At 49.7% G+C, this 20,181-nt stretch overlaps 1 protein-coding gene and 1 long non-coding RNA gene across 6 annotated transcripts in view; one reads left to right on the top strand and one right to left on the bottom strand.

Annotated features, from left to right (window-relative positions):
- LOC118144358 (uncharacterized) overlaps positions 1 to 6,776 on the top strand; it is a 29,163-nt gene extending 22,387 nt beyond the window's left edge. For both annotated transcript variants that reach the window (XR_004729120.3, XR_013518880.1), the window contains exon 3: positions 4,468 to 6,776. This is a non-coding gene — a long non-coding RNA (uncharacterized LOC118144358). The remainder of the gene's footprint in view (positions 1 to 4,467) is intronic.
- Positions 1 to 20,181, bottom strand: part of MVB12B (multivesicular body subunit 12B) — a 242,513-nt gene that overhangs the window by 32,132 nt on the left and 190,200 nt on the right. Inside the window, exons 10-11 of one of the 4 annotated variants that reach the window (XR_004729111.3) lie at positions 9,174 to 9,332; positions 5,067 to 7,493 (exon numbers count right to left, since the gene is read on the bottom strand). The exons of 1 other annotated variant lie outside the window; for it this stretch is intronic. Coding sequence is in view for 2 of the 3 variants with exons in the window: in XM_035257741.3 (XP_035113632.1) it covers positions 7,437 to 7,493 (57 nt within the window). In the remaining variant the exon portion in view is untranslated. Of the gene's footprint in view, positions 1 to 5,066; positions 7,494 to 7,967; positions 9,333 to 20,181 lie in introns of those variants that run through there. 2 more of the 4 variants (XM_035257741.3, XM_035257742.3) reach the window with 2 other exon arrangements.

The raw sequence follows: 20,181 nt of genomic DNA, 5'->3' as shown, positions 1-20,181 counted from the left end.
ACAGGCATGAGCCACTATGCCCGGCCGGTTTCTGGTTCTGATGAGCAATGGGTTCTGTGCCACACACTTCACAGCTATTTGGGAGCATAGCTCCCAGAGCATAGCTAGGCCATAAGGAGAGAGAGCTGGGGACAGCCCTCCTGTTTGTCTCTGGGTCCCTGGGGATGGCGTGTGGTGGGGAAGCCACCCTGGGGCAGCTTCCTGCTCCTGTCCTAAAGAGCTGCTTCAGCAGCTGGGGGCTGAGCCACACACCTCTGCTGGGAGGTAGGAAGTTGCATATTCCTGCCTATGAACCCAGCAGAACATTCTTTCAACGTCCTGCCATTGATGTAGCCTCTTGTTTGGACTTCCTGGTCGCTTCATGATGACAGGGTGCAGAGGGAGAGGGGTGATCACAGGATGGGCACGATGAGGGTGAGGGATTTTTCTTCCCAAATTTTTATGATAAAAATATCCAGACATATAGAAGAGTTGAGGGAAGAATACAAGGAACACTCTCAGACCCCCTCCCGAGCCAACACACATAACTACATAACTACATAGATGTGTAGACACATCTCTGGAGCTATGTATTTTTTGCTGTAAGTAAAAATACTTTTTTTTGAAAGTAAGTTTCAGGTGTCCCTAAATACTTCCGTGTGCATTTCTAAGAATAAGGACCTTCTCTTACACACAACACCATTATCATCTGAAGAAAATGAACAGTGATTGGAGATTGAGGGATTTTGAGAATTTGTCGAGGCGTCAGTTTTGGGATCTTTGGTAGATCAGGAGGTGCTGTGTTGTGTTACTGTTAGCAAAGCTTCCTTTGAGCTTGGTCCCCCTGTGGGGCAGCTGGAGGACGATGGAATGACACTTCCATTCCAAAGTTTGAGATCTCTAGGAAAGCAGAGCGCCCTGCTAGTATACAGTAGGTGCTCGGGGTGTGCAGAGGAAACACGTACCAGGCCAGATGCTGCCCCTGGGACCCCATTCATGCTCCTGGGCATAGAGGGTCCTGTTTTTCCAGCTTGGCCCCATCCTCACAAATGTTCTGTCTTTCACAAGTTAGAACACATTTTGCTCACTACTGTTTGCTAGGCTTACAGGCAGATTGAATCTGGGCTCAAATCTCTGTGAGACCTGGGCTGACTGGTGTTCCCCTCACCAAGTCCTCAGTTCCCCTTGGGGCCATGGAAGCTAAGCTTGGACTGGGAGCTATGGGGCCTGCGGAGGTGCTGAGCACCCTTTCCTTTTCCCCTCCCCTCTGGGGAGGGGACCTGGATACAGGGATGGGGAGGGGTTCAAGTGCCAAAATATCCCCCTCCACCCAGGGCTGAGATGGGTCCCTGGGACCCTCCAGCTATGATGTCCCCAAGAGTCTCCAAAGTTTCCCACAACCCCGTCTAATGGGGGGTGTGCATAGGGTGTGCCCAGGCGAGAGCCGCAGATGGAGGTTGTGGGGTGACTGCATTTATCTGTGGGTGTAACTGAGGATCCCACAGGTCCAAAAGGGTGGTCCTCATGTGTGCATGAGAGACTGGAGGGGGCGGGGGTGCATTTAGGCGCATGTACAGTTGTCTTAAGATGCCGATCTGGGTCTGTTCTCATGTCGGAATGCGGGTCTGTGCTCTGTGTAGCGTTAGAAATAGGGCTTTGGGAACAGAACATTATTCAGCCTTAAAAAGGGGTGAAATTCAAACATGTGCTATAACATGGTGAACCTGGAGGATGTTACACTCAGTGAAAGGAGCCGGTCACAAAAAGACAATGCAGAATGAATCCAGTTATATGAGGTATCCAGAGAAATCAAGTTCATGAGCAGACAATGGAATGGAGATTGCCCAGGGCTGGGGAGGGAGGAGTGGGGAGTTCTTATTTAGTGGGGACAGAGTTTCAGTTTTGCAAGAGGCAGTAAGTTCTAGAAATGAATGGGGTGATGATTGCGTAACACCGTGAAGGTACTTAAGCCACAAACTGTACATTTAAATATGGTTAAGCGGGTGAATTTTGCATGATCTGTGTTTTACCACAGTTAGAAAAAAAAAAACAAACCAGAGTTCTGGTGCCTGTGACTGGCTGCCTCATACAGTTTCCTGTTTCTGAATGACGTGACACCCACCCCTGTCCCTGGGTGATGTGCTTGCTCACTGCCATTTACTAGGAAAGCTAGAATATTGTCACTAGGAGTGAATATTGTCAATCAGAGGAAATCTAACAGAGCCAGAGGGAGGCTCTGAGGATCACACAAGCCTCAAACCCAAGACCCGTTTCTGGAAATGCTACTGGTTTGTAGCAAGTCTCACCAGCCAGGAATGACACAGAGGCATTTTGTCAAAGGAAAGAACTTGATGAGAAATTGTTTTATGAAAGCCAAATTTTGGCATGTTTCACGTTTTAGTTTGTCAGAACACAGAGTCATAAATGTTAAACATGTAGTTTATTGTTATGCACGATTGATTTCTTCATGATGACGATTTTATTTCAAGTTTGTCCTAAGTCACTGCAGGATTCCAGAAGAGAACGGGAGAGACGTTTTACAGTTTATACCAGCAGGACCATTGGGAGAGCAGTTTTTATTAACGCAAAAAAAAAAAAAAAAAAAAAAGAGAGAGAGAAAAGGGGTGGCCCAGGCCCCTGACCCCCTCCCACGGTTGGGTCAGGGGTTAGGGTGGCAGCCAGGGCTGTCGTCAGGTCCCTGGTTATGAAGCTCGTGCTGCTGGCAGCGGTGGGATCTGTTAGGGCTGCAGGGCTGGGCTGGTGGGAGCAAACCGGCTCTGCTCGCTGCAGTCTTTGCTTCTGCGGCTGACGTCTGGTGGCTGGTTTGTGGTTGTGAACCTGGGGAACTCGGACGAGGATTGGGAGCGGGCACCTATGCCATGTGGAAGGCCCAGCTGGCGCCCGTAGGACGGGGACCGGGTGCATGAGTTTCCTCTTCTAACTTCTTGTCTCCACCATCAGGGGTTGTGTTCTAAACCCTGGTGGGCTGACGGTGGCGGGACCCAGGACAGCACTAGGAGCCTTCACACATCTGGCCCCGTTGCCTCCAGGCAGGTCAGGGCAACTCGCCTCTGAAAGTCTGTTTCCTCAGCTGTAAAATGAATCTCTGTGTCCACCCCTCAGGCCATTTCCTGGGCGCTCAGACTAGGCTGGGTGTTTCGGAGATGATGCTCCACCTAGCTCTATGTCCAATTCCAAATCCCATTTTCAGATGCAGAACTGGACCAGAGAGGGGGAGCCACTTTAGCCAAAGTGCCCAGCAGTGGGGGCAGTGAGGCTGGGCGAGGGTTCCGACTCTGTCTGCTCAGGATCTGCATAGGAAATCACCCAGGCTGGCTCCAGTGGGAGCTCTGGCTCCTGGACTGAGGAGGAGGAGCATGCTTCTGGGGACGTGGGGAGCCAAGCGCTGAGCAGAGCTCAAGGGTCCTGGTCCAATAGGGGCAACTGTTCTTGAGTCCCAGAGGGTCTCCCCACGGATGGGACAAGGGGTCTCAGGCTCCTGGGTCTTTGCTTTTGGCTGAAGTTCGGGCAGCTGATGATGGGGCTATGTGCACCCCACACTGGGTGTGCTGAGTGGTGAACCCTGTTGTTTGTATGGGAGGGTCCTCTTTGGTGGGTTCTGAGCTGGGATGCAGGGGGCAGGGGTCAGGTTCACGGAGCTCTCCCAGGGACAGAGGCATGGGCCTGCTGCTGTTCAAAGGAACTTCCATGCAGATTCGGAGAGGGCACAGAGAGGCTGTGGCACTGATCTAGTGTCGCACAGCATGTGGGCAGAGGGGCCACATGCCCAGCCCTTCCTGAGGCCTTTGAGGGGTCATCAGAAATCTGAGGCTAAGATTGGGGGGAAGCATCTCACAGTCCACTTAATACTCCCACCTCTTTGGCGTCCTGTGGTGCACAAAGGGGCTTGGAGGAAGGACATATGCCCCCAATGCCTCCCGGCCAAGGCCTTGTTCATTTCACTCCTGTTTTCGCACCCAGGCCTGGGTCAGTGGGATTGAACATGGATATTGGCCAGGGCAAGCTGAGGGGGAGGCTGGTCAGCGGTCAGTTCAGGGTCCTTCCCCTAAGATTCGGCCCAGAAACACATCCAGCCAATCGTGCAGGCCCCCTCGGCCCCCGATCACCACCCCTAGTATAGGAAATGCTTTTAAGAAAGTTGAGGTGGGGGAACCCGAGAGCCCTGGACTGGCTGGGGGTGAGGTGGCCCGCCGCTGGCTGCTCGAAGAGGGGGACTCGGCTCCTGCCCCTCTGACCCGAAGCTGCAGAGCCTCCAGCACGGCAGCCGGAGCCTCCATAAAAGAATAAGGATCACATTCCTCACTTTTTAAGTCGCACAAAAGCTGTATGCATAATTAATGTGCAATAAATGTGAGCGGCTGGAAATTAACTACATGGAAAAAATATATACTTAATTGTAAAAATTAATTTTGCCTTTATTCTTTTTCTTTCTTTCTCTCTCCCCCTTCCCCTGTTATATTCTTGGAGCTTGTTATATTCTTGGAGCCCTTCAGATCTGGCTGGGGATCATCTTCTGGAAGACTGGCCCGCCGACCTCTTGCCAGGGAGCCGAGGACAAGATTAGTTTTAAGCCTCAGCCTAGTCAGTTGCTTTCAACAGAGGGTCCGAGAGCGCCCGTGAGCCAGGCCAGGTGTTGCTGTGTCGCACAGAGGAATCTTGTAATCATCCCCTGGGACCTTCCTCGGGGGCCTCTGTACCTGATTTTAAAGGCTCTGGTACATGCAGTTTTGAAGCTGCCTTTGGAAACTTGGAGAGAAACCTCATTGTGGTGCTTAAAATTCCTAAACATGAATTTGGTGGTTAAAAAGCCGAAGGCCTAAATACATTTACATATATTCAAACAAAGTATTTTAAGCAATCATCTCTAAGGCTCCCTTTCTTGTTTTTCTTCTACTTCTTTACAAGGACAAGACTTTTTCTAAGTAGCGAAATTTCCCAGTGGAAAAATGTATTGGCATGTTCTCATTGTCACATCTCTTAATAAAACCTGAGGATGCAACTTGAGAAATGACCCATCCACTTGAAAGAATTTTTAAAAAATTATTTTTTGAGAATAAAACACTCTATTAATGGATACTTTATGATTTATTGCACGCATACAACAACAACAATAACCTAAAATATCACGTCGCTGGAAATAAATCACCGCCGATCCTATCTTCTTTGATGCCAGCTGCTTCCCTGTCTCTGCCGTCTTTCCCAGCCCTTGTCTATATTGGCAGATAATTTTAAAAGAGGCAGAAGAATCAAGAGATGGAACCCAGAGTCGTCTCAGCGGTTTGGGCAAGAATCATGTTTTCAGAACATCCTAGTTTGTCTTGGGCAGTTCGTAGCTAATCCTTCTGAAGACTGCAAACCACAAGTAACTCAGGGTGTCTCTGAGTCACTCTGTTACCGGATTAATTTACAGCAAGAAAAGAGACCATCAATACGGTCATTTGTGTTTTCTGCCACCTCTGCCCAAGTACCTGGTCTTGTTTAAGATGAACTGCTCTTGTCTGAGAGCTGTCCGGTCATTGGGGACCAGGGGCAAGCCGTAAATAACCAGATCTATGGCTATGGATCATCTTTGGCTAGCTGTCCGGCCCGGCTGGTTCTCCCGTAGCCCAGCTGGCAGATGTGGCTGCCTTCGTGAACAGGTGGCCCACAGGGGCCGTGAATGGGCAGTGGGCTGGGCTGGCCGGCAGGCTTCTGCAACAGCCTTTCAGGACCAGCCTGGTTCCAGCCCGACCCCCTCACCAGCCCCCCAACCTCCTGGCCAGGCCCGGCCACAGACCTTTGCATCAAACAGCTTCTGACACTAAAAATCAAGGTCTGTCAGCCGTTGTCATAGGAATGCAATATCCTCTGGAGGTTCCCTTATTAAAAACCAAGTCTCGCTGCTGCTGCCCAGGATAGATTTCTATTCCATTTGTATTGATCACCGGGAAATGTCTCATTCTCTAGTTGACAAATATGGCCAGCAGGGAGTTAGTTAGCATTTAGTGGGAAACACTTGTTTCCACAGTGATTTGGGGGACCCTGGGCTTGAGCTGCGGTGCTATTCACAGGGTCAGGGTGAGGAATCTCTAGCTATGATGTAGAATTACAGATATGGAAGGTACATTCTTGCAGAACAGCAGAGCCCGCCAGGGGCTTCAGAAATCATCTAATGAGCCGCTTTGTTTTACACTCGGGGTTAAGGAACTCGACTTACCCAGGGTCTCAGAGGCAGTGGCACCTCTAGGAATTTATCCTACAGATAATACCCACCGGGGTGTGCAAAAGATACCCATCACGGCACTGTTTATAAGGCCAAAGATGTGAAATCACCTACCAAATGCCCATCACAGTAGATTCAGTAAGCAATGATGGTTTCAGGCAGAATCATGTGAAATCTCCATCTTTTGCTGGTCAAAAATGGTTGAATATGGACAGTCCCATAGGGGTCAGTCTGCTCCTTCTATTGAATGGAATGACATGTAGTCTTCAAAGGATCGAGATGGAGAACTCTCCCAAGATATATTATTAAATGAGATCAGCAAGCTGCAGAGCAGCATACCTGTTAGGCTCCTTATCTGTTTTTACAAAAAGAGCCACGTGCACACTGGCTGGTATCGGCCTCCACTCTGAAAGGAGAGACAAATCATCTATGGCGGCTGCCTTGGGGAGGGGAGCAGGCCGCTGAGGTGGGTATGACGGGAGGCTGACTTTTCACTTTGCAGCTTGTGTACCTTCCAAATGTTATACTAGGTCTGTACGTGGCAGATACGACATACATTAAAATGTAAAACAAAGATCCAGATTTCAGTAGAGTCTTCATTACTAGGGGTTAAATGCTCAGCAGACCCTGTGGTCTGAGAATTCTGGGCTTTGAGTCATTTCATCTCACGGAGCCTCAGTTTTCTCATCTGTCAAGTGGGGGTAATGATAGTGTTGACTTTTTAGAGTGGAAGTGACAGTTTCCTTGAGACATGAATGAAAGGCTCAGCATTGTGGCACAAAGTAAATGTTACATGTTATTATAAGTGACACATAAATCATAACATACACACATGCATGCACATAAATCCTTGTATTGACCCGTTTGGCATTTTGGTTTTCTTGGAAGAGTCTTAAAAATAGCTGTGTGTGTTCAGAGCCGGGACTGAGATTTCTGAATGTTACGTCTGCTAGGGAAAGATTTTGCAGCTGCAGTGATGGCTGCCCACGCTGAATTGACAGGGTGGGTCTGATGATTTTTTTTCTGAATCAGTAAATGGTCTTCCGCATCTCTATGTACACAGGCAGGTGAACTAATAGAATTAAGCTTATTGGTTTAATTCCTCTGGGCCCTGTTGGTGAGTGGAGAGCAGCTGGATGAATATTTTAATTAAGCTCCGACACCCAGAAGTCAAAGTCCCAGAGTGGTCCCATTGGGCAAGGTCTCTCGGTTTGGGGTTTAATCAAGTTCGGCTTCAGAGTTCAAATTTCTTCCTGGACAGAAATATGTCATTAGGCGTCCAAGATTTCCACTGGAAAAAAAAATACAACTTGACTATATTTTCTCTAGAGAATGACACCATGATTCGATTAGCCCCTCTTTCCTTGACATTTTGCCCACTTTATTAACTTCTGCTTTGCTTTTAAGCAGGCAACTACTGTTTTACTTCCCCGAAGAAGCTCATAATATTATAATTCAAGTGTCAGGACAGATTAGGTTAAACGAACTGTGTAATTCCCGAAGGAAAACAAACTTCAAAACGGACGAGGTTTGCCTTGTCACATGTCATGGACCGCATTAGCGGGGAACGGCGATTCTATCACCTAATGTGCTAACGTTGGCTCAAGTGTTCCCCACTCTGCAAGGTGAGAAATTACTTAGCTAACAAAACATTTAGTTTTCCCCTCTTTGCATTCTTTCTTTATGAGATCCTGAATGTGACATTTTCACCAAAAAATCTGTGCTTATTTGTGAAAAATGTATATTAAAACCAAACCCATCAAATGGAAAGAAATCACAGATGGTTTTATTCACAAGCAGTAGAATTAATGGCCTCTCTTCTCTTTATAAATATTAGAAGCAGATGAGTTCATTACGATTTCACCCTAATAAAGAAAACCTGCTTGATTTTGACAAGACATCGACTTATCTAATACATCTACTAAATAACAAAGCTACTTCCCGCCCGTAAAACACGGCTCGAAAACACCAGCTTTACCTGGACTGCTTCTAAATTAATGAAAAACACTCCAATTCAAAGACAGCAAAAGAAGTGGGGTGCGGGGGGTGGAATTCAAGAGATTTTTTGAAAATGCGACTGATTTTTGAAAAGAGAGGATTTTGAAATGTTTACTTTGTCGTGGTCTGAAATTTTTACATCTTTCAACAAAGCGAGCAGAGAAGTGAAACCATCTGAAAGGGCTTTTGAAAAGAGAGATTCAGCACAAGTTGGACAAAGCTGCGGTTCCTTTATCTCGGTCAATCTGTGTACATCGTGCGGGGGAGGCCGGCCCCTGGTCCCACTCCTCCCCAGCGCCGCAGCCTTAGCCACGGCTTCAAAGCGCAGTTGGCCGGGCGTCCTGGGAGGGAATCAGACACCTCGCCCCGGGACCCCTTGGCCGGATGGCTCCTATTCCTGAGCTCTGCAGCCTGACGTGGTCATCTCCTTGGTCATGGGAGTCTGGGGTGTTTCTGTTTGTGCTGCTTTCAGCACTTGTTAAGAAGTAGGAGGCTTCATATGAAACTGCAAAAGATGATTTTTTCTCCCCAGAGCCACGGCAGCTGGGGGCCTCAGCTTATCCATCATTGCAAAGATCGCTCTGAGAAATGGAATGAGTCAGCCCTGCCCAGAGGGGAGAAAAATGAACCATGCATAGAGCCTCTGTCCCGGACCCTTCTTGGCTGGGCTCCCGTGGAAGGGCGTGGGATCCTTAGTCTGAAAGCTGCCCAGGGAGCCTTTGGGGAGGGAACCCACGAGGTTTAAGAAAAATGGCACACCAGTGTGGCTTTGATTCTACACTTTCTGATTCTACACGTCAGGACTCTCAACCCGGATTCCGTCCCACACTTCCCCACCCCAAGACGAACAGGGGGCTTACACCACAGAGATCAGGCACCTGCACTCAAGTGTCATGACTGGGGGGCGGGAGGGGCAGCCAAAGCTGAAACACTGTTTCTAAGCAGCTCCTTAAAAGTGAACCAAGCCCGGTACCTCCGCATTGTCCCAGGAACCTGCCTCTTTTCTTGCTGTTCTGTGTTCTCTTCCTCCAAGTGAGGGGCTGTTAATTCTCTGACAGGCCCAGGTGGGGTTCCGAGTCCTGAGATCATCTGAGTCCTTCCTTCATGCCTCAGTTTCACATGTAGCCAACTTCTGGGGAGATTTTTGAGGAAGCAAGTTTGAGCCAAGACCCCATGATTGAAATTCTCCAATAAATCCCTCCCAGCTGAGCCCTAAGGGGCTATAGCTGCTTCAGCAAGCAGGGACGGCAGGAAGGCAAAGGCGGGGGTGGTGGTGTCGCAGACTTCAAACAGGACCTGGGATGGTGGGGGTGGCGGGGGATTGTGCCGGGAGAGGAGGCCACCGAGCCAGTGCTCAGAGTTAATGAAAGAACCTACATGGAGTCACCGCACGCACAGCTCTCTCCCTAGGCAAGCATGGCACCTCAGGTTCTTTGCAGAGATGGCCTCTCATTTAGGGGCAAGTCTGGAAGAGTAGGAGACTCGAACCACATTCAGGATGACTGTTTGCGGCGCTCTGGAAGACCCCAGCCTGGGGCGGGGCTGGGGAACTATGCCCTCCCACCAGGAGTTCTGAGGGAGCTGAGGTTGTGTTCAAAAGCCTCATCAAACATCAAGGCTCAGTTGTCTTTAGGACTGAACCCATCACCTGGTTGACAGGGGCCATAAACACCCCCATTTTACAGATTAGGAAAGTGAGGCTCAGAGAGGCAAAGTCACCGGCTCGAGGGCGTACGGTGGTGTGGGGGATCCAGGTTGGAATTCATATCCTCTAGCTTACACCACTGGCTAGAGATGGGGACTCAGGCAAAGGCCAGCGGAGGACACTTGGCCCTGAGTGCATGGCCCTCACCTCAGCCCTGCCCCCTCCACTGTCCATGACATTCAATCAGGTGCTGGTGATGTGTGGCCCAGCAGTTGGGGCAAGGCCTCCCCAGCTTCCCGGCGGCAAATGGTTCTCATTTGAAAGGGAGGTTATAAAAACACATGCCCAAAGACACTGTCAGGGAACTGAGGATTAATCTCATTTCAGTCAAAGACCATTTCAAATATTTTTCAGGGGGGGATTGGGGGCGGCACAGCCCAGGCTCGGAAGGAAGTCAGGGTTCCTGGCGTGCCCCTCAGGTCGGCGGGTTTGAAGGTGGCTGAGATGCCGGCTGGTGGGGGCCAGGGTTCAGAGTCTGATGGAGGAATGTGGCTTTGCTCCACGAGTCCCCAAGGCTGGCTTTGCGGGAGGGCTACGTTCTGGCGTGGATGCTCACACTTCGTTCAATATCTTGGCTGTGTTTCACGGTAGTTTAAGTTGCCAAAAGGAAGGGAAGGATTAGGCGCGTGGGACATTTTCATTTTCTGGATGGTATCAAAAAGCCGAGTGTTTTTGTTGGGTGACTCAACCAGAGCGAGCCCTTCAGGCAGCCGGGGAGGGGCACTGCCACCAAGCCTCCTGCACAGACACTTGTGGCTGCACAGCCAGGGACCAGAGGGAGCACCCAATCTAGGCCACCAGCTCCCAAACTGGGGGGCCTGGGTCCCTAAATGACAACCTGTGGGATTTGGGCACAGGCTTGGGACTGCAGGCAGGGCCTCTGCTGAGCAGGCATAACCCCAATAGCTCCATTTACCGAGAGCTTGGGGGGTACCCAGCAGCGTGGGTCAAGCTTATCATATTATCCAATGGCCCTGTGAGGGGAGGGCTTTTCTTTTCTTTCTTTTATTTTTCTTGAGATGGAGGGGAGTTTCGCTCTTGTTGCCCAGGCTGAAGTGCAATGGCATGATCTTAGCCTACCGCAACCCCACTCTACCTCCTGGGTTCAAGTGATTCTCCTACCTCAGCTTCCCAAGTAGCTGGGATTACAGGAGCTGCAATGATGCCTGGCTAATTTTGTATTTTTAATAGAGATGGGTTTCCTCCATGTTGGTCAGGCTGGTCTTGAACTCCCGACCTCGGGTGATCTGCCTGCCTCGGCCTCCCAAAGTCCTGGGATTACAGGCATGAGCCACTGCGTCTGGCCGAGGGCAGGACTTTCCTTATCCACATTTTACAGCGGGGAAAACAGGCTCAGGGACGGGCGCAGGTGGCTTGCCTAAGGCCTGGAAGCTGGGCACTGGTGATACATCTCCTTTGAACTTTCTCAACAACCTTTTAAAGGAGGGGCTGTTGATCTCCCCATTTTCCGGATGCGAATGTTGAGGCACCTGATGTGACTTGCCCAAGCCCACCCTTTAAGGGTGGGTGGAGCTGGGGGCTTGCTCGGGCCCCTCCAGCCTACCCGCATTCCCGAGCAAGGCTAGCGTGGCTGGGCCCGGCCCGCCGTCCATGGGGGCCACCCCGGGTCCAGGCGGTCCGGACGCCGCAGTGGGTGGGACCCCGGGGGAGGGGCGCGGCGGGGACTCGCGCGGAGGGCTAGCCTCCTTTCAAATACACCTCCGCGGCGCGGGGCCGAAGGATTGATTTTCTGCTAGTCCGCGGAGCTCCGCCTAGTGTGTGCCGGGGTCCGAGCATCCCCAGCGCGCGTCCGCGGCGTTCCCGCAGGGCCCACTGGGGCCCGGGGAGCCGAGCGCCCCCGCGCGGCCGGACAGCGTGTGAATCCGTGTCTGAGGGCGGGGTCGGGGTGGGCAGCACGGTGGGAGGGGCCTCGCGAGGGACGGCCCTGGACAACCACCCTGCCCCGCAACCTGGAATGGGAGGAGGTGCCAGGACCCTCGTGTTCCAGGGGAGAAAGCAGGCCAGAGACCTCCTGGGACCCTCTCGCTGGGCAATGGGACTCCAAGAGGTTTTGCCTCGCTGCGAAGTGCCTCTTCCTGGGCCTGCAGGTGGTCTCAGCCCCTGCCAGGACCCACCCGAGGGAGTGCCCCCCAGTCAGTGAGGTGGGGTGCTGGAGGCCCCAGTAGGGAGCTCTCTTGAGAGACTGGGGCAGGTGCTTAGCCTGGAAGCAGATTCCAAGCAAGGCGTGCTCCCGAGTCACACTGCACAACGCCAGGGGAAGGGTCGGGGGAGGCAGGTCACATGACCTTAGACTCTAAGTCCCCCTTCCTGCCTGTGGAGCCTGGTGGGGCTTCCCCATGGTACGGTGCCTTCTGCTGCACACACACCCCACAACGCCCCAGGCCAAGCACGTAAAGGATTTGCTCAATTCCTCCTCCAGAAAGCCTGGGTGGCTGCTGGCTGCTTTTATCCCCAAGCCCCTGTCAGGTGGAGGGAGGTGACTAAGCTGGGCCCTGAATTGGGCCTGTCTGACCTCATGAGCTGTCCTCACCTTAACCCCACAGGATAGGACACCTCCTTCCAGGTACGCATAATCGAGGCCATGCTCAGGAATGGCACTGGAGTTGGACGTGCCTGGGCTGGAGGCCCTGAGCTGCCCGTCTGGCTTCTGAGCACTCTCTGGAGCCTCAGTTTCCTCATCTGCTAAATGGGGCATCCCTAACTGCAGGACTGTGGAGATAACACACACAAGGCCACCCCTGCTCTCCTCCATAAATGTTTGCTGATGCCCAGTAGCAATGAAATACTCCCTTTGGCATGTGCTTACCTTCCCCAGGAAACGAAGCCCAGCCCATCCCCGCTCTAGAGTTCAGGATGTACCTTGCCTCCTCCAGAAACCCTTCCTCACTCATCTTCCAGGGAAGGTACTGGCAGGAGAAAAAGCCAAACTTTTTTTAAAAAAAGGTTTGGGAGGATAGGCAAAGATTCTTAAACAAGACACAGAAAGCACTGATCATAAAGGAAAAGATTGAAAATTGGACTATGTTTATTAATAACTTTGGTTCATTGAAACATACCATTAGGGGCTGGGTGTGGTGGCTCACACCTGTAATCTCAGAACTTTAGGAGGCTGAGGAGGGCAGATCACTGAAGGTCAGGGGTTCGAGACCAGCCTGGCTAACATGGTGAAACCCTGTCGCTACTAAAAATACAAAAATTAGCCAGGTGCGGTAGCATACACCTGTAATCCCAGCTACTCAGGAGGCTGAGGGAGGAGAATCACTTGAGCCTAGGAGGCAGAGGTTGCAGTGAGCCGAGATTGTGCCACTGTACTCCAGCCTGGGTGACAGAGTCAGACTGTCTCAAAAAATCAAAACCAAACCAAACCAAAACATCAAGAAGGTGAAAAGGCAAGCCACAGCCCAGATATTTGCACGCTTACATGGAAAGGACTCACTTTTAGAATACATAAAGAATATAAGGAATAAAGCAAGGAAGAGACAGACACCCGATAGAAAAAAGGGCGAAAGACTTACCAGGTCTTCACAAAGGAAGGCTTACAGATGACCAGCAAGCACAAGAACAATTACCCGACCTCAATAGTCAACAGGGGCATGCAAATTTCAATTGCAATGAAATACAGTTTCACATCTGCTAACACTGCTCATTGTAAAGTTGGACATTATCCAATTTTGTTAAGGATGTGGAATAGCTGGAACTGTCATTGCTGGGGTGAGTGTAAATGGCTGCAACCATTTACTTTTGAAGACTATTTGGAAATATTTACTAATTCTGCAAATATGCCTCCTCTGTGATCCAGGAATTCCACCCCTAGGTATATTTCCCACAGCAGCGTGTACATACATCCGTATACGAGCCACCTTCCCCGACCCCATCCATCATCGTAATTCAGGGTCAGTGCCACACTGCATAACTTTAAACACAAGTTTAGAACCATTGTAGATTCACAGAAAAATCTGACGTCCATAAATTCCACATCCAGTTTCCCCAGTGGTGAGTGCCTTACAGTAGCTCGTAGTGTCTGTAGCTGGAAGAGTGAATCCCCATTGTACTATTTTCTTTTTTCAAAATGTTTAACTACTGGGCACTTTTATTCTTCCATAAGCATTTTTAGCATTTTAGAATAACTTGGTCAAGTCTCCCCACAAATCTTGCTTATTTTTAGAAAATAATGTGATTTTTTTATTATGATTTTCTTAAATTGTGATTTGAGCTGAATATAGTAATTTGAGAAAAACTGGCATCTTCACATGAATTCAATGAATAACATGCAGCGACTTTGTGCCAAACACTGCCCTATTCATACAGGTATACATGAAGAACAAGGGTTCATCTTAGGGCACTTAGAATGTTCTAGTGGAAAGGGCTCTTGGAATGTTAAGCTGCTCCAACCATAAACACAGGATATCCTGGTGTTTCTTCAGATATCCTTTGTCTCTTACAAGAGTTAAAAAATCTTCTTCATACAAGTCTTCCCATTTTTGTTAGGCTAATTCCTAAATACTTTATTATTATATGGAAGCTTCTCTTATTTTCTGCTTTATTTCCTAGTTGCTGTTGGACACATAGAGAAATTTTACTTATTTCTGGGAGTTGCTTTTATTTTTTTGAGATGGAGTCTTGCTCCTGTTGCCCAGGCTGGAGTGCAATGGCATCATCATCTTGGCTCACTGAAACCTCTGCCTCTGGGGTTCAAGCAATTCTCCCGCCTCAGCCTCCTGAGTAGCTGGGATTACAGGTGCTGGTCACCACGCCTGGCTAATTTTTGTATTTTTAGTAGAGACAGGGTTTCACCATGTTGGCCAGGCTGGTCTCGAACTCCTAACCTCAAGTGATCCATCCTGCTTGGCCTCCCAAAGTGCTGGGATTACAGGCATGAACCACTGCATCCAGCCATGGGAGCTGCTTTTATATCTGGCAACTTTGCCTAACTCTCCCATTTGTTCTCACAGTTTGTTGATACTGTTAGGTTTCCTGTGTAAATAATCACATAGCTTGCTGAGAATGACGGCTCTGTCTCTTTTTTTCAACCCTTATACTTCATTTATTTTTCATGTCTTATGGCATTGGCTTGGACCTCCACTCTACACTGAGGAAATGGTGGTAGCGAGCATCCTTGACTTGTCTCTATCTTGAATAGAATTGCTGGTAAGATAGTTATCAAGTGCATTTTCTGCATCAATTGATTGTGGCATTTTTTTAGTCCATTAATGAGATGAATTACACCAATGAACTTTCTGCTGTCGAGCCATTCTTGCATTCCTGGGATAATCCCTACTCAGTCTGAATGAACGAATATTGAATATACTGCTGAATTCAGACAGATAATATTTTATTGAGAATTTTAATATCCATGTTCATAAAGCAAAACCAGTGTCTAATTTTCACGTGTGTTTGTGTATTGTTGTTATCTGGTTTGGAATCCACTTGTCTTTGCAGGTGAGATGGGCTGCCTTACTCCTTTCCTGTTTTCTAGGATGAGTTGTGTCAGAAAAGGGCCGTCATTTCTTGGGAGTCTGAGTAAACTCACCCATATGATGATTGGGTCCTGGGGATATTTTGAGAAAAGGGTCTTTAATTTTATTTCAGTTGTTTAATAGTTGTCTTATACCAGTGTTGTCATGTTATATACTTCCAGATATCTGATAATACATGGTTATTAATAATATTCTTATTAACTGTTACCTCAGCAGTCACCTTTTGTTTGAATTCTTATTTGCATCTTTGTTCTTCTTGTCTGAAGTTTGTTTCTTTCCGTCCTTTCAAAGAACAACATTTTGACTTTGTTCATAATTTCTGTTTGCTTGATTTCATGAAGTCTTGACTACCATTATTTCCTATTTCTTTGCATTTACTTGTTACTCTTTTCCTGTCTTCAATTAAACGCTTAACTTGTTTATTTTCAATCTTTCTTGCTTTTGTATAAATTTAAACTGTAAATTTCATTGTCTACTGCTTCAATCGTGTCCCACAGTTTTTTTATTTTTGTTTTTTAGAGATGGGGTTTCTGTCACCAAGGAGAGTGAAGTGCAGTGGTGCAGTCAGCTCATTGTAACCTAAAACTCCTGGGCAAAGCCGTCCTCCTGCCTCAGCCTTCCAAGTAGCTGGGAACACAGGAACACAGCACCATGACCAGCTACTGTTTTTTAAAAAAATTTCTTGTAGAGACAGCATCTCACTATGTTGCCCAGGCTGGTCTCAGACTCCTGGCCTCAAGTGATCCTCTTGCCTTGGCTTCCCCGACTACTGAGATTACAGGTATGAGCCACCATGCTAGTCCTCCTACAAATTCTGTGACGTAGTGATTTCATTATTATTTTCCTTTAAGATGTTAATACTTTCCCTTATGGCTTCCTCTTATTCAGTTGTAGGTTTTGCATTTTCCAATTGTGTGGTTTTAAAAAGCTGTAATTTTGCTTCACATTCTCATTTTTTCATTGTATGATCAGAGATGGTTTTAGATACGATATTGGCTCTTTGGAATTGAGGTTTCTTTAGTAGCTTAGTCCACAGTTGATTCTGAAAGGATATGGGATCTGTGCTGGCTTGAAAGTTCTGGGCTTATTAATCTGGTTATTCAAATGTTTATATCTTTGCTTGTATTTTATCAGTTTGAGTACAGTTTCTGAGAGAGGTGTTAAAATCTTCAAGTGCAATTACTGGCTTATCTGTTTGTTCTCTCCTCTCTCTCTCTAGGTCTGTCAGTATTTCAAAACCGACAGGCTCTTATTCCAAACAACTTCTCCTTGCCCAGTGTTCCCAGGGTCCTCCCACATGTCTTGGAGGATGCCTTTGGTTTATATTTAACTCGTCCTCTGGTCTGTGACTTCAGCTTCTGCTGGTGTGGGTTGCTCAGCTTCCTGTCTTCTCTTGGTGGATGAGCTCTTCTGGTGTCTGTTTCCCGCCCTACCTCCTGCCCCCGTGAGTCCGTAGTTCCCTGGGACTCAGCTCTACTGGCTGGTAACATGTAACTGGGGAAGTGGTGAAAGCTGAGAATTGAGTACTCAATCTCAGCTGCACATTGGTATCACCTGGGAAGCTTGAACACTACTGACTCCTTGCTCCCTCCTGCCGAGATTCTTGTTTGGTCGGTCTGGGTGTGGGTCTGGGCAGAGGAATTCTAAACCACTCTCAGAAGGTTCTAATGTGCAGCTGAGGTTGAGAATCCTGTGCCCCCGCCAGAGAAGGATGAGGAGGCCAGGATAGATGTGACTTGGGTATTCCAACCTGTGCCAACCTCTGCCTGTGTGCCCTCCCCATTGGGAGTCCAGCCCTCAGGACCCTCCCAGACCTCTGCCCCTGCACCATCATTCTCAAGACTTGTGTCTCTGCAACAACCTGACCCAAGGTGTGGGGCAAGAGGAGGAGGGGGCTCAGGGTCAGCCAGCTCCCGGCCTGTGCTGCCCTCTGCTCCCTTGATGTGCTCTGGCTCACACCCCTCCCCAACCTGCAAATGGATAAAAAGGACCCACCTAGGGCAATGTGGGAGAGATGAATGGGTGTAGCCAGAAAACTGACCTCTGCCATCTTGTCTGAGACACCCGACCTTCTTTTACTCTGCCCAAGACTTTATTGAGGCTTCTTGGCTGGCGTGGTGGCTCATGCTGTAATCCCAGTACTTTGGGAGGCTGAGGAGGGTGGATCACTGGAGGTCAGGAGTTCGACGCCAGCCTGGCCAAAATTGTGAAACCCTGTGTCTACTAAAAATACAAAAAATAGCCAGATGAGGTGGCAGGTGCCTGTAATCCCAGCTACTCAGGAGGCTGAGGCGGGAATTGCTTGAACCTGGGAGCCAGAGGTTGCAATCAGTGAGCTGAGATCACACCATTGCACTCCACCCTGGGTGACAAGAGCTAAACTCCATCTCAAAAAACAAACAAACAAACAAAAACTTTGTTGAGGCCTCTGAAGCCCATGTTCATAAAGCAAGCCAGGCTTCTCATCTCTTTATGTGCATTATCCATATCTAGTTTGGAATCAACTTATCTCTGAAGTTCTCCAGCCCCTGATATCTGAGCCCCTGGCCATTTTAGTGTTGGGTCCTGTGATCCATCACCTCCTTCCTTTCTCTGGCACCCCCCCAGAGCTGGGTTCTAGAAAGAGACACAGCAGCCCATGGCAGTTCCCCTCCCTGTCCCACCGTCACCACCATGGACTGATGCCAGCCTGCAGCCGGTCATTGTGTTGGGTACTGCAGCTTCAGAGATGAGCCAGCCAAGGCTCAGCTTTCATACCTTTGTCTGCTCTCTCTGGGGCCAACATCAGGGCGTGTCCAGGGAGGCCTGCCGTTGGACATCATGGGCCCTGTACTGCTGGTGTCTGTCCTTCTAGGGCCCCTTGGCAATTGAGTCCAGTTCATCTGTCTACTTCACTCACTCTAAGAAGTTTATCCAGAGAGCATTTGCTGATGTCCACCATTTTTCTCTGCCCATTTTTCTAGGCCTGTGCTGGGTGCTCTGGGTATATAATTGGTGGGGGAGGGCATAATAAATGAAGCATGGACCCCTTCTTCCAGGAGCACATAACCTAATGAGAGGTTCAGGGGGCTGTAATGCAGTGACATGTCCCCTGTACAAGGCACAGGCAGCTTGAAGGGGAGAACCATTCATTACCTTTGCCTCCAAGACATCAGGGTGGACATGACAGAGAAGGTACAGGAACAGGGTCTTGAAGGATGAATAGGAGTTTTCCACACAGAAAAGTTGGGGGAAAAGCATTCTAGGTAGAGGGAATACCATGTGCAAAGGTAAGGAAGCAATGGGGAACTGCAAATAATTCAGCGGGGACATCAGAGGGAGGTGAGCCAGGCCCAGGAGGGTGGGGCTCAGAATCATGGGGACTCAGCCTTCATTCCTAGGGTAATGAGCGGCTATGAAGCCGGGTGAGTGAGGAGTCCTGTTGGCTGGATCTGGTCTGTGTGGGGGATGAATGACAGGGTGATGTGGGAGGCAGGTGTGGCTTGAGGCCGATGCTGCAATCCAAGTGAGAGGCCTTGCGGCCGGAACTAACACCACAGCAGCAACAAGAAAATATAGTGGCTGGGGCGGCTAACAGATCTAGACGATAGATCTGTCCAGCTGCAAATGGAGCAGTCCCAAAAGGCTCCAGGTGGGGGCGTGGGTGACTCTAGGAGGAGAGTGGAGCTAGCCCAGAGATGGGAGGGCTGGAGGAGGGGCCACTTAGGGCTTGAGACAGGATGGTTTATTCAGCTCAGCATGCGCTGAAGTCAAGGTGACTATGGGACCTCCACATAGAGACCTCCAGGTGGACGCTGGAGCTGCGTGGCTGGAGCTTGGAGTGACTGACCAGTGACAGAGCTAAGCATTGTCATGTATGGGACACAGATGGGAAGAGAAAGCCCTGAGTGTTAGGGGTAAGATGATGGTCAGGCTGGGAACCAGCAGCTGGAGGCACAGGGAGATGTCAGCTCAGGTGCGTGAGGCCTGTGGGACGCACAGAGGAGGAATGGGCTGCCAGGCTGGCCCCGAGGCTGGGCTGCACCTGTTTTGGGTGCCATGAGCCTCCTTGGCCGGTCGCTACTGCCTTGGCATAGGCCAGTGTAGATTTCGGCTCCTTGCAGCCCCGGGGCCCTGGGCATTGGTCTGTCTGCTGTTCCAAGCCGTGCTTGAGGCTGCATCGATACCAAAGGCCACCACTTGTACTCCCTTGGTGTCTCCAGACCCAGCACAGAGGAGGGACCCTGCACGTTCTGTGGACAGTAATACAACCCAGGCCCCCCAGAAAGACCTGGCATGCCACGCAGTCTCCGCTGCATGTGAAATGCCCCACTGCGTCCTCTTTCCATCTTCCCAGGGCAAGCCATTGAGGAGGGGAACTGTGTCCCCTTAGACAGACACGGTGTGGGAGACCCATTGAAGGCCACATTGTCAGGAGGTGGCAGAGCCCGAACTGGGATCCAGCATCAGCTGTGCTGTGCCATGGGGTTCCTGCGGAGTCCTCTGGGCTGCTTTTCCTCTCCTACTGTAGACACCTGAGATATCCTGGGGGGAGGGGGTCTGGGATGCAGAGGAGGCAGGGCTGGTGCCCGGGGTGAGCGCTGCACTCAGGTGGCCTGCTCTAGCTGCTTTCTGCCCAAGTCTGCTGTGAACAGGCTGCAGGCATACTGGTGTCTGGCCCAGAAGCACAGATTGTGCTAAAAAGAGGCAAAGAGCTTTGATGGTGGGCCCTGAACTGCTGGCTCCTCAGAAGGAGCCCTGCCCCTGTCCCTGGCCCCACAGCCTCCTCAGCTAGTGTT

Source organism: Callithrix jacchus, chromosome 1, assembly GCF_049354715.1.
Source record: "Callithrix jacchus isolate 240 chromosome 1, calJac240_pri, whole genome shotgun sequence".
NCBI lineage: Eukaryota > Metazoa > Chordata > Mammalia > Primates > Cebidae > Callithrix > Callithrix jacchus.
The sequence above is the reverse complement of the archived record's forward strand: the minus strand, read 5'-3'. Positions and strand labels throughout refer to the sequence as shown.